The sequence below is a fragment of the Eufriesea mexicana genome, unplaced genomic scaffold (assembly GCF_001483705.2).
Source record: "Eufriesea mexicana isolate 0111107269 unplaced genomic scaffold, ASM148370v2 scaffold572, whole genome shotgun sequence".
Lineage (NCBI taxonomy): Eukaryota > Metazoa > Arthropoda > Insecta > Hymenoptera > Apidae > Eufriesea > Eufriesea mexicana.
Window position 1 is genome coordinate 433406 of NW_016908738.1, and position 13217 is coordinate 446622.

Genomic DNA, 13217 nt, shown 5'->3' on the forward strand with positions numbered 1-13217 from the left:
CGCTCTTCTTCCTTCGTTCGACCGGTAATGTTTGTACACTCGGCGAATGCCGAAGAGAATCGAGATCGTTGTTTACGCTGCTCAAGATGGAAAAGTATCCCCTCAAGGTCGGGTATTTGGTCGAACAGCTACTGCCCTCGGTGGAATAATTATTCGAGCAAAGTTTCCTCTCTTCCGTACAATTATTACCGTTTAGCTTCCTCTCTCTGATCTTACTCGCGGTATGAGTCAAACTTGACAGGAACGCGGAAGACTTCTTCAGGATGCTTTCCTCGGTTGTTCTACGACCGATTCTCTGCGTGGTCAGGATACCTGAAATTATTCCTTCTTAACGATTTCTTCGTTGCAGTGGATAACGATCATTCCTCTTATGCGCGTCGATATCGAGTCGAAATTAGACGTGCGTGCTTGATTATTTTCGGCGTCGCGTGCTTCGCGATACGGAACGGTTGAAAAATAGCACGGAAAATCGTATAGGTGTGACGGGTAGCGGAAAATTGGTGAAAAGGGAGAAGATATAGGATGGAATCGGTTATACGTTGAAACCTACCTTCTTTGAGATAATCGGGGACGGAAAAGGACTTGCGAATAGGCCGCTGAGGCTTCCTGAGATCCGTCGATCCTGCGACGTCCTTGGGGAACTGTTCGCCCGAGTACTCTTCTTCGAGGAAGTCGTCCCGATGTTTGGCGCGAGTATTCGCGTTCACGGCCGTCTTGTTCTTCTTGTCAACGATGCACGGCGCCGGCGTCTCTCTCGCAGCGCAGTTATTTCGAGCGAGCTCTCCCCTAGAGGCGACGATGCTGTAGTTGCTCACGGGGCAGGTATTGCCCTTTACCAAAGAGTTGCACTTTAGCCGTGCAGACTGGACACCGTTTACCTGCCAGTTGTCCTCCAGTGTATGCCGGGCATCCTGTTTCGATCACTCATGCATATTAAACGAACCTTTTTACCCCGAGTAGGTAACCGTTTCTCGCAGCATGCAACGTTGTACGAGTCGGAAAACGGTAATTCTTGATCGTGTTCCGAGTTAAATTACGATGCATCGTGCAAGATGATCCGAAGCGATTCCGGCGTTAACGAAATTTATGTTCGAAAAGGAGAAAAGGAGAAAAGGAAAGCGAGAAGCTGAAAAGCAATGGGGTAGGATGGTTACGAAACCACGTATACGTAAGAACAGTGTCAATAAACCGGTACGTAGGCAAACGTGCATCGACGCGGTAACAGGAATGTTTATCTCTTTAGATCTCTTTAGACCTCTTTAGATCTAGTCCCGTTTGACTTTCGTGGTTCGATCAAATGATGCTTCATCATCGCGGTGGAATCCGAGGGTTCTCTTTCGAGTGCGAAAAGCTAGAAACCGAGAAGGATCGAGAGGTATAATCGCGACGCACCGGAGAACCGGAAAAGTTGAAACACTTACTAGAAATTCACGAGCATTGTTTCCGTTTAAATCGATATTCAGAGAAACGAGGGCGAGAACGAGTTCGCGTGTCGAAAATCGATCGTTCCCGCGGAAACTCTCGGAAATCACTGACGGTGTCGCGGATCACGGCACGGCAAGTGTCGGCGTTCGGAGTAGGAGAAGTTCCTTGAAAAGCGAATCGTGCCTTCCGGATCGCCTCGTAAGACGTGCACGCGAGTTCTACCGCATCCGTTTCAACTAAACGCTATTTATATGTCGGTTAAGTCGTTGCGTCGGTCGGTCGGTGGCTCGTCCACGCGTATACGCGTTATTATCGAACAGGCTGTACGAGTATTACGCGCTTGCTTCGCGAACGTACCGTCAACCTGTCTCTTCCAACCACGATCGCGCCTTTCTTCTTCTGTTTTCCGATTAAAACTGTCTTGCCATCTCTCGCACGAATCTATTTACGCTTGGTATTTTCGCATTTACCCCGTGCCCCGGCGCATAAACCGAACGATGCCGCGGCGAACGAAACTCGCGTAAATCTTGTTCGAAAAATTCGCGAAACCGCCTGCTGGGTTTATAAACGACTCGTAAATCAGTCGATCCGTGATTACACGGTCGATTTTCAAAGACGCGAATACACCGACACCGAGTGCTAGTTGGACCGCGGCGCGGGTTCGGACGCAACGCAGAGGAACGCGAACGAGACGTAAAAGAAAAAAGGAAAAGGAAGAAAGAGAAACGAGAAACGCTTACGTGACTAGAGTTTCGTTGTACGCTAGATATACGCCGGAACATGCTGTCTCCGACGTCGAACTTGATCCCGCTGGATAAAGAAATTTTCCCGGAGCAGGTCATATCGTTGGTCGACAATTTGTTCCCTTGATTCTTCGTCATCGTCGATCTAGACTCCATGGAGTATCGAGAAAGCGAGTTATCGACGCGGAGTCATCGAGTCGATCGATGATGATCTTCGATTCGTCGTAACATCTTGCTGCGAAGAATACCGCCTTTACATCGTTGCGAATGCTGGTAAACGAAGCCGAGTGTTCTTTACGAGATCAAAATTTAGAGAGTAACGCGTAGATTACTTGCCGAAAAGTCAATTTCATTTTTGCAGCTTCTAGAACCGAAATTCGCGATTTCAGCCTCGATAGAAACGGGTACTATGTAGACGAGGAGCGTGCGACGATTCGTCTCGTTGATTCGAGCTTTACGCGGCAGCGTACACTCGTCCTTTTGCTAGCCGACCGCGTGCTTATTTTGGCGGCGTTACACACGCCCGACAGGCACATTGCCGTCGTCGACGTGGTGGTGGTCGTCGTCGTCGTCGTCGTCGTCGTCGTGGCCGTCTTCGTGGCCGTCGCCGTCGCTCCTGGCGTTATGCCAATATTTTCGATTCTCTTCTGCACGACAATCTATCGATTATGCCATACTCGAAAAGTCCCTCGGCCTCAAACTGTTTATCGATTTTATAAAATTATTGCCATATCTTCAGCTTGAGAGAGAGCATATGGCGAGCGAGTTATTTTACCAAGAACCAGATTACAAAGCTCTTCTACGTAAAAAGCGTGTCCGAAGAACGCAAAAATATCGAGGAAATATTTGCGGTACTTATCTGAGCCGTATAACGATCCAGCTGTTTCGAAGCATCGATTCTTTCGTACGCGATTGAGGCAAACGTTCGATCGAGATAAGAAAATGTAAATTAATTACGATGAAATGTAAACGAATCGATGTTATGCTTTAAAAATATTTTTCTGATACACATTCTTTTCTTTCTTTCCAATGAACTTCGGTGTCGTTTCAAGTTTTTCGCCTATTTATTTTCCGACCTACACCGATGCTATCTCTCTGCGCTATAACGTTTGTTAAGAAAGATTTGTAGGATGAATATATATCTAAAAACTTCGTTCAATTAGAATAGCGATTGGGATTATAAATTTTGGGGACGACGGATTACCCGCTACTGTCTCGTCGCACAGCCGAGTGACTTTTCCAAGGTGTCGTTAATAGCTGTCGAGTTCTCTAAGTACAACGTGCGATTAATGAAAATTCATAAGAGAACGAAGGTTATCAATGTCGATAGCACGCACGCGACTTCGCGAGGAATAATAATCGTGTTTCGTTGATAATTCACGTGCGACATTGTGTCATTGACACATTTCGAAGACGATAATAACCTCGATGACAAATTTTCGCGAACTCTCCCGTAAGTAACTCTCTCAACGTCTCGGTTACATGGATCGGTTTTCGTATCTACGTAAGAAGGTTCTTTTCCATACTGACTGGCTTCGGTTTAATTTTAAACGAGGTCGACGTCAAACTGCTGGGATCCGTAAATTTGTCGCCTGATATCGTGACCGTGATTCGTTAACGGGTCTTTAATCCGTAACGAAGTGCTGCAAATAAACAGACTATTTTGCGCTAGACAGTTTGCTTATTTTTTCACCACGAACGGAAAATCCACGAGATCCTGCCGTGAATTTGCAAACGTCCGTGTGCGACGAAAGCTCGACGAAATTGTCAACGTCTTTGAAAATTTCGCAACCGTGCTTCAGATCGAAGGAATCAAGCGATAGATACTCGTTCGAATGTCACTTAAGGTCACTCGTAAAGTAACGCTCGTTGATTTTAGGAATCGCTTTAAAATATATTTACCCGGGTACATTTATGTTTCTTGGTGTACGATATAAACGACGTAAATTTCTTCCACTGCGAAGTTTCAAACGTTCGAGCTTCTCGACGTATTTCTCTCTTTCGATCACTGTGAAACTCCGTTAAAAAAATGTTCACCTCTTCTTGGGAAAGCTTCACCGGATATAAAACGATGCCGCGTTTGTAATCGTCGACTGCGTGTAGAAAGTACGGCAAAGACGATAATCCGCGGCGCCATTAATCCCATCGAGCAACTTTTCAAACTAATCTGTTCGCGTAAGGGTTGATTGGATACTGGGCCAAAGTTTAATTCGCACCCTCGCCCTGAAAGTATCACGGGAGTCGTATCGCACGTCCTCTGATCCGCGCAGCCGCGGATTTAGGCCAGGTGTTCCTCTTCGACATCGAGACGACGATAATTTGTTAATATTTTTATGTAATTCCGCTGATATTTTCGTACCCATCGCGAGACGGCGACGAGTTATCATGTAGGAAGTGTCGAACGCGAAACGACAGAGATTTCGCTTATTTTCCTAGCATATTTAACGCGTGTTTCGTTCCATCTATTTTCGTTTCGGTAACGCGCGGCCATCCGATGGGTCGCGTACACGTGTTTGGAAGCTCCGATGATTCAAGTTCAATTAGAAAAGCAAGATTCCCAAAAATAGTGCTTGCAATATTCTGCATCAGCGATTTGGCTACTCGCAAAAAGCATTACGTATTAAACAGATATAATTCCGAAGCAATCTGCCGAAAACCAATGTCTTCCGGCTTTACCGAAACGCACTTTCGAATATCGTCCTACGGACCTAGAATAACCGTTTAATTAGAAATAGATATAGGTCGAATATCTATTCTCAAGACGTTCAAGGTAAGACCGTTACGCAAAATATTTTTTACATTATAAATCGAAACACGGTGGGGAATGTAAATGCAAAGATCGATGCAGAGAGGCGCGCAAGTTTGCACGTAGACGTAGACACGTACCTACAGTCGTTGCTCGACGATATTAATGGCAAACGAACTGCAATTTTGAAGGAAAATTACACTCATCTGGAAAAAGAAGAAATTTTGTGCCTATTCGTGACAGCGTGTTATCGTTGAAAAGAAAGCAATTATCCGCATGCAACTTATGCACCGTCTCATTTACGTTTAAAGCCTTCGTTATTCCGATTTATTGCGACAGATCTCGGTATCAGTGCGATCCCGTATTTTCTTTCGTTATTCTTTATCGGAGAAATGCCAAAAGCTTGTTATTTCGAGGCTAAATTCGGTCTAACGTCACATCTGCGCGAGGCAGACCGTTCAATTCGTCGAAGATCGTTTTTCACGGGAAATATGATTTGTGCCGTCAGGATAAGTTACCTAAACTCGAGGTCCTCGCCTTTGAAAATTAATTTACGCCATCGATTGCAAGATGATAGGATAAAACGATTTTGTTGAAAAACTCGGAAAAAACGATAATGCGTATTTCAAAGTGTAATGCTATATTTCAGTAACATACAGAGTTTACATCGAGGATGAACTATTTGATGCGACGCTAACGGTGTAGCGTGCATAAATCTTCCTCATGCTGGCAGCCCTTTAATTATGAAAAAAATAGCGATATCGTGGCAATGCTGATCAGGTGGAAAATACAATAATCGTGAGGTGATTCTCATCGTGTTCTAGGTACGGTACTTATTTGGCAACAATCAACAACAACTGGGATCAAAGGTCACGAGTGGTAGCAACGATTGCTTAACATTTCGAAGACTCGATTCACCGAATTTCGAGGGAATCCGTTCGCTTCGCCTCGACGAGGGTACCATTTATAATCGTTGATCCCAAAATTACGTAAGAACTTTAACACGGTTCACGTGTCTCCTCTAGTATCCTTTAAATTTCTCCACACATGAAAGCAACGCTTTCTCCTTCGTTACGAGATGCTCCCGAATTCGTGGCAGTAAAAATTCTAAAATCGCGCATCGAACGCATAATACGTTAGAAAAGAAAGAGAATAAAAAACGATTAATTTGAACGCTTAGAAATGAGATCGCTGGCAAAAATACCCGAACGTCTTTCTTCCGGCGCCACCCTTTTCGAGTTACGTACTATTTGTCAAACTATATATCATATATGTATATATACGTATGTATTTACGGATGTATATATAACGAAGAACAAGTTTTTAATTCGCGACATCGAAAAAGAAATAGCTGAAACACGTCGAGCCGAATTCGCAAATCTCGACGTATAAAACACGTAGATATTTAAGGGTACAAAGGCATCGATATAATCCTCGGGGGGAGTATGCGTCGATTTGAAATATCGTAAAGTCGTAGAGGAGGAAAACAGGCGTTTTACCGAAAAAGTATAGCTCGAGAAGTTTGGGAAAAAGCATCCGCCGATCGTAATGTGTCGAAGAATCTAGCTGCGTCGAACTTGCAATATTCCCGAAGATTTCCATCGTCTTTCCATGAATCTTCGGTCGAAGCATAATTTATTGAACCCACGAAGCGGGTACCCAGAGCGGTAAACGCGATAGGAAGATCGGCGTTCACTATCACTTCGTCGAACAGATGACTGTACAGAAATTCGATCCTAGCAGCGCTATGCAAAATTTCATGAAATTCCTCGTCCTGCAAAGAATCGAATTAATAGGGCTACTCGATAAAAATCTGACACCATCCCGCTGAACAAGATCCGCTGATTTACCGTGAAACCTCGGGAGTTGCTTTCATCGAAAGTCGATCTTGCTCTGGCATCGTTCCTTGTTTCTTTCAATATTTCAAACCTAGGCGGTTTTATATATATCACATATGGCTTTGTCTGCGGAGTTCGCAGCATCTTGAGGGCCTGATAGTGAGGGTTCAATAGACACACGTATCCGGCGTTTATCAACGAGCTCACGCTCTCGGAATTGGTACCGTACAAGTTGCCCTTATACTCGCCGTATTCTATAAACTTGCCGGCCTCGATTTCTTCTTCCATCTTTTCACGACTAACAAAGTGGTATTCTTTGCCGTTGACTTCGCCGGGTCTCGGTGGTCTCGAGGTATCTGTGAGGGCAGAGTGCCGAGTAGTCTAGCGATCGATCATCGACTAAAGTGAAATTTGTTAACTGATTTCACGAGCAGGGTCGACAACGATAATGGGAAGGAAAGCGGGTGAAATGTTAGAAAAATTGAGATGAAACTTACAAGGAACAGGCGTCTTGTACTTATCGGGATCAGTGGCCATAAGCCGCCTCTTGAGCTCGTTTCTGCCGACACCCGGTGGCCCGATCAGAACCACCGGTCGATAGAGGCCAGGTCTCGGATAGAGCTTTGCGACCTCTTCGTAGGTCGGTATTTCTTCCCGGTCGAAATCGTCGTTCTCTGCAGCGTCATACATGATTTTTTTAGTTTTTACTCCCTGCAAGTTGCACTTTGTAGGCGAGGCGTGTAAAGAGGTACTGGGACGGGGGCACAATGCGGGCAAAGGCACTGGAACAGAACACAAGCCTAACCGACGGTTAAGTCGTCAGGCCATCATCCGTTAAGAAGGGCAGCCGAGACCAGATCATCGGGTTGTTTCCGTGTCAGCGACCACGGTTCTTATTTGATGCTCTACATCGAAACCTATCGTTTCGAGTCTTTTGCATGCAGTTAACTTGTAAATGCGACAGTGAGATTAGACGTTACAAAGAGATGAGAGATTATGAAATGTTACGAAATCGATCGTAGCACAGCGGGTCCGAATTTCCGAAACGCTACCATTAAAAGCACATCTTCGATCCCGTTCGATCGATCGATCGATCGATCGATCGTTATGTTAATAGACGAGTGAACCGCGTTTGGGAAACACAGACAAGGGCGTTGTATTTTATTTACATTCGACAGTAAACCGCGTCACTTACTTATATTGTCGTTATCGGTTTTCTCCTTTTGTTGTCTCTCAAGGATAATTCGTCTTTCTTGTAGGGCTCTGCAGGGGATCAGGCCAGCCCTCATATTTCGGTCACCCTCGCGTCTGGCTTGCCACCTAATTCCAAACCAAGATGAATGAGATGCACGGTATCGTTCCAAGAGACAAAGAAATTCGAGTCCTACCAATAAACATCGTCCTGACTGACAATGTGAAGAATGTCGCCCTTCGAAAAATCTAGTCCAGCCTCTATGCAAGGTATGTACGGATCTTCGGCAGCTTTATACGAAAAGTGCGCTCTGACTCGTACCTAACGCGGAACGAAATTTTCAGACATTCGAGCAACGTCGAGGAATGACATTAAAGGTAAGAAATGCTTTTCTATTCGACTATACGGGTATAACGAGAATTTCTTTTCAGACAGTATCGTAGAACGTACCTTGCTCTCACGAATTTCCCCTTTACTATCAGCAGGCACTATTTTGAAGGTAATCGTACCCTCAGAATTTTGCTGAAAGAGATCAGTGGTTTTACATCGGATTCATTTAAATCGTAAGAGAGGATAAAAGAGATAAATTCCGATCGCGGATGTATATAGCATCGATCGATTGAGAAAGCGGTATACCGAGAAGATAAAGTAGAAGCTGCGACCTACCATTATTTTAAGAACACAGTTCGGAGTCTTTCCTTCGACACTGATGCCGTTGACCTCGTAAATCTCGTCTCCAACGTGAATGAGGCCGGATCTATCGGCCGCACCGCCATGCATTATTCGTGCTATCACGATCTTGCCGGTGACCTCGCATGTTTTCATGGTTGCCCCCTATTGTCAACGTGTAAACTAATATTTTCATTGCGGTTGCGAGGTGCGCGTGTTAGGTAGTAGTGCCTTCATTTTTCTTAAAAAATAAATAAAAACAAAGAGAATTCATCGCGAAGGCGTAAAACACACATAGGATCGAAGCAGTTGGTTCTTAACGTTGTACGGTCCTCGTACATGACCGTGTTTTAAACGTCATCGGATATGCTCGGCTTCTTTCAAATTTCTCGAAATAATCGGCAGCGATGTCTGTGATAATCGTAATTCGCGAAACGCTGATTCGTTCGCGTATCGCTTATTTATCTCGAGAGATTTTTCACATTTAACACGAGGACATGCGGGACAATAACACAGGATACAATTGTTATGATACAGAAAATTGTTTTATTTACAAGCAAAAATGACAAACGAAAAAACACAAATCAACGGGGTTTAAAACGGACGCAAGGTGTATAAAGTAAGGTACAAGCAAAATTAATAAGTGTGTACGCGTGAGAAAATGAACAGCGTTCTATTTACAGCTCGTTGTATGTACACGCGTTTTCTTTTCACTTCCGTGTTCGTAGAGGCGAGATCGCAAAGTGACAAAACTAAAAGGTCTCTAACAGCTAGATACGTGACAAATGAAGACGAAAGGAAAATAGAAATAAACGAAATACTACGAAATCGTACTGCGAATCGATAGATACGCATGAAACGTTTACAGGCCTGTACATGTTTCAGCTTGAAGTCGACTTACCAGGATCGGTTCAACGCCGGCGCCACACTTCGAAGCAAGTTTGACGATGAAAGAAACACGTGATTACTTAAGAAACTGTATTGAGTACCGCGCGAGCGATACGTATTCGATACTACGATACTTATTACAGGGACACCAGGTATCTAAGTCGATATAAAGGATTAATCATGATCAAGTCCCATGCAAATCGTCCTAATTAGTCCAAAACAATTACGCTATCACACGTTCTCTTACTCTCTTTCTTTCTTTCTTTCTTTCTTTCTTTCTTTCTTTCTTTCCCATATACATAAAAGATGACTTATTATACTCTTTCCGTGCAATTACCTTCCGAACTATACGTTATCAAAAGAAAGGCTTCGAGTAAAACGAGGGTTTTATCCGATATCTTTTCTCCAGTAATATATAGCTGAAAAAATAATTGCACGTGGAAAGATTATAACGCGTCAATCAACATGTATATCTATTCAAAGAGAAACACGTATGTATATATAATATATACGGTATATCGTACAATTATATATAGCCCCCTTCTCTTTCGACCCTAAGTATCAATTCGTACTATATTATCAAGCTTTGATTTTCTTTGTCGTGTTAACTTAGCGAAAAACTTACTTCAAGGAAAACATTAAACACTAACGTGCGACCTAACTGACGTACCAAGGGTTCGTTCGATTTCACCAACTGCACGATCTTGACGGTTTCTTCATCCTCGTCGACTTCCAGGGGAATCTCCGGCAATCGGGGATAGTAGTCTTTCTGGGCAACCGCGTCGTGAGCGCACAACAAACCCTGCGACAAAATGTCTCGATTTTTCCTCAATATTTCTGCCCACCTATTCCTTTGTCAAACGTGTTTTCGTTTCTTTTCTGCAAACGTCGCAACCACGCTACCTGTATATGCGGCTTTTGAAGTAAATGGAACAGTTCCTTGCACTCCTTGGAGAGGTGCGTTTTGGTGGATAACAGGTCCAGAACTTCGATGTCAATGTCCATGGCATTGGAGAGTACAGGAAAGAATTTGTCGTCCTTGACATTGTTCAAAATTTTATTGTGCACGTTCACTAAAGCGTTCAATTCCTTCGACTGCAATAGTTCACTGAGAAATCCAAATTCCTCCTCGGTACAACTCGGTATCTCGTTCTTGTTCTCCTGCAGAGAATTCAGCAGCTTGGACAATGCTGAAAAAGAAAGAGAGAAGAAAGAAAAGAGAAAACAGACACAAGAAGGAATATTTCTTTGAAATAGCGCCACTATCTTTTAAAGATTATGTACGACTTCTGTTCAGAAGCATCGAGTTCACAACACATTTATTTCCTGATCGATAAACGAATTTCCCGTTAACGCGAAACTCGTTATTCTACGGTAAATTTTCGTTTCAACAACAGCGCCAAGTGAACTCGGACATTTTGTTGAGGAACTTGCTAGCAGGTAAAAATAGGCGTAGTGCACTCGTACACGGTACGAATGTGCGTTTCTACTTTTCCAAAGCATCGCGTTCTATCGAACCGGTGAAGTTGAACACGGTGAAATGCGAAGCAGTATTTTAATTTGTCGAGTCAACGTGCGTGGCAATGATTAAAGGCTAAAAAAGGAAAACGATGAACGAAAACAAACGTGTCGTGGCAGAGCATAAGTGATTGCCCGTTTGAGTTTACTCACCAGGATCCCAATTTGTGTTTTCCATGACGAGCGCCGCTGTCATAATTTATCAGAACAGGCTCCGATACTTTTTTCCAGCCTGCTGGATTCGAAACTAATAGGGTGCACTCGAACAGTGGCGTGCTACGATATCAGAACGACAGAGACTAATCAGGTCAGCCGCGATGCGTATTTCTAGCAGATTCGTGCGCAGCGCCGCGAATAACCCGGTAAAACAGTTTCTTGTTTCGCATTCGCGGCTGGAGTATCGTTATCATAGCGAGAATAATCCGTTACGTAAGCCACTGTCACTCGACACGGGGTAGAATGACCACCGCTAGATTCCTCTCATCTTGCATCTCGACAACCTTTTTGCGTTTCAACGGGCCAAACACTCTGGAACACCAAACATCCTTTCCGACAATCACCGAACGATCCAACCGAAGACTTCTTCGTTCACCGTATAATTCAATTTAGCCAATATTCACGATTTGGTAAGGGTTTTCGATCATTTTTCGGCATGGACGCGACACAGCGCGTTGCCTTGGGTGGCCATCTTTAAAGGCAGCACTGTTACCTCCACTGTCGTAGCTAGATGCTTCTGCCCCTTCCTCGCCCTTCCAGTTCCAACGACGTATCCACTCTCCATCCCCCTTGTTCGTACGTATACCTGTCTTTCGAACATCGAATCTATATTTTTCCATACTAGTCGGTATTTCGGTTCCCTTTTTTTTTCCTGATCGAATTTTTCTTTCTTCCAATATTGCTCTCCTTTATGCTTTCTCTTTTCGTCCGTCCCTGTTAATTTACGATTGGGGGAAAAAGAAGAGAGAAAGAAACGCTTAAAAGAAGAGAAAGTATGCTTAAACGTGTACAAAATATCATAGTTATTTCGCTTTAATCGATAGATTATTTTTCTTTTCGAACGTATTATCGTAAAAGTTTTATTTCGATCTAGTTTCATCTAGATGTTTTAAAAATGGAACATCGAGTATGGCGAATCGTATGATTGCAATGCGTTACAACGATAAGTCGTTTTAAAAACCATTATATCGTATATAATTGGACGAAAGAACGAGTATAACATAATCGTTTTCGTTTCGTTGAAACAGCCGTAAGGCAATTCGAAATAGCGCGGTTGTAGCTGTGTTTCCCGTAGTCGGCGTCGCACTAACCGCGGCAGCACTATCAGCTGTGTATACATGCAGTTGTCCGTACCAAACATCTCGCCGCTAGCATCGGAGTATTTTGTGAATTTTGTGTCGTTTTCCGTTGTGAAATTTTCATTGGAGATTATTACAAACAGTCCGTAATTCTCTCTTTGAACAGTGTCGGTAAGATCGTTGATTTCTTTTTACTTTATGCGAGTAACGCTAGTCAAAATTTGACATGGCGTTGACACACGGATTTCGGTCGAAATTTCTATAAAAATTCACAACCACTTACCATCGTTCTTTTCATTTTTTTTCCCGGTATCGCATATCATTCTACGATGATACTTGCAAACGTTCGAAGCTTATCTTTTCGACCGTTCCAGCGAGAGAAACCGCGTTCGCTGACGTTTGCACATGTATCTCTCGTGCTTACGATCCACAAGTGGTTGTGTACCGCGGTCATGCATAAACTCGATCTTTCCAAATTTGACGATGACGAATTTATCGTTAATTTCCCAGCGATAGACGATTAGTTAGAAATGCTCGTGGATACATTTAGATTTTTCGACTCTAAACTGTAGGCTTAAGAGTGTGTAGAAACGAAGACGTTCGTCGTAGAGTCGAGTGTTGGTAAATTTTATTCGAGCAAACGAAAAGTGTTAACAATTTCGAGTAACGAAAGGGGAAACCGTGCAGGTTGGTTAAGGTACTAGTCGTAACGAACTTTAAGCTAGATATTATCGAATTATTTAGTAGAAGGAATTGTAAATCGCAACGACGGTGCATACTGTCATCGGTAATTTTATTTTCCATGTGGGATATGTAAATAATTACACGAAATATATCGATAATAAAAACAGCTGTATACAAGAAATGAATATATCGTATTTATTAAAAAATATTCACTGTGTC

General features: G+C 43.4%; 1 protein-coding gene across 1 annotated transcript in view; it reads right to left on the reverse strand.

Annotated features, from left to right (window-relative positions):
• The window catches only part of LOC108545848 (membrane palmitoylated protein 7-like protein metro), a 16704-nt gene extending 4644 nt beyond the window's left edge, over positions 1-12060 (reverse strand). Inside the window, exons 1-11 of the mRNA XM_017897643.1 lie at positions 11173-12060; positions 10405-10691; positions 10172-10303; positions 9515-9541; positions 8611-8778; positions 8395-8466; positions 8141-8265; positions 7948-8072; positions 7250-7426; positions 6765-7108; positions 6414-6688 (exon numbers count right to left, since the gene is read on the reverse strand). Coding sequence (XP_017753132.1) covers positions 6414-6688; positions 6765-7108; positions 7250-7426; positions 7948-8072; positions 8141-8265; positions 8395-8466; positions 8611-8778; positions 9515-9541; positions 10172-10303; positions 10405-10691; positions 11173-11215 — 1775 coding nt within the window. The 5' untranslated portion in view covers positions 11216-12060. The remainder of the gene's footprint in view (positions 1-6413; positions 6689-6764; positions 7109-7249; positions 7427-7947; positions 8073-8140; positions 8266-8394; positions 8467-8610; positions 8779-9514; positions 9542-10171; positions 10304-10404; positions 10692-11172) is intronic.
• Positions 12061-13217: the final 1157 nt, after the last annotated feature.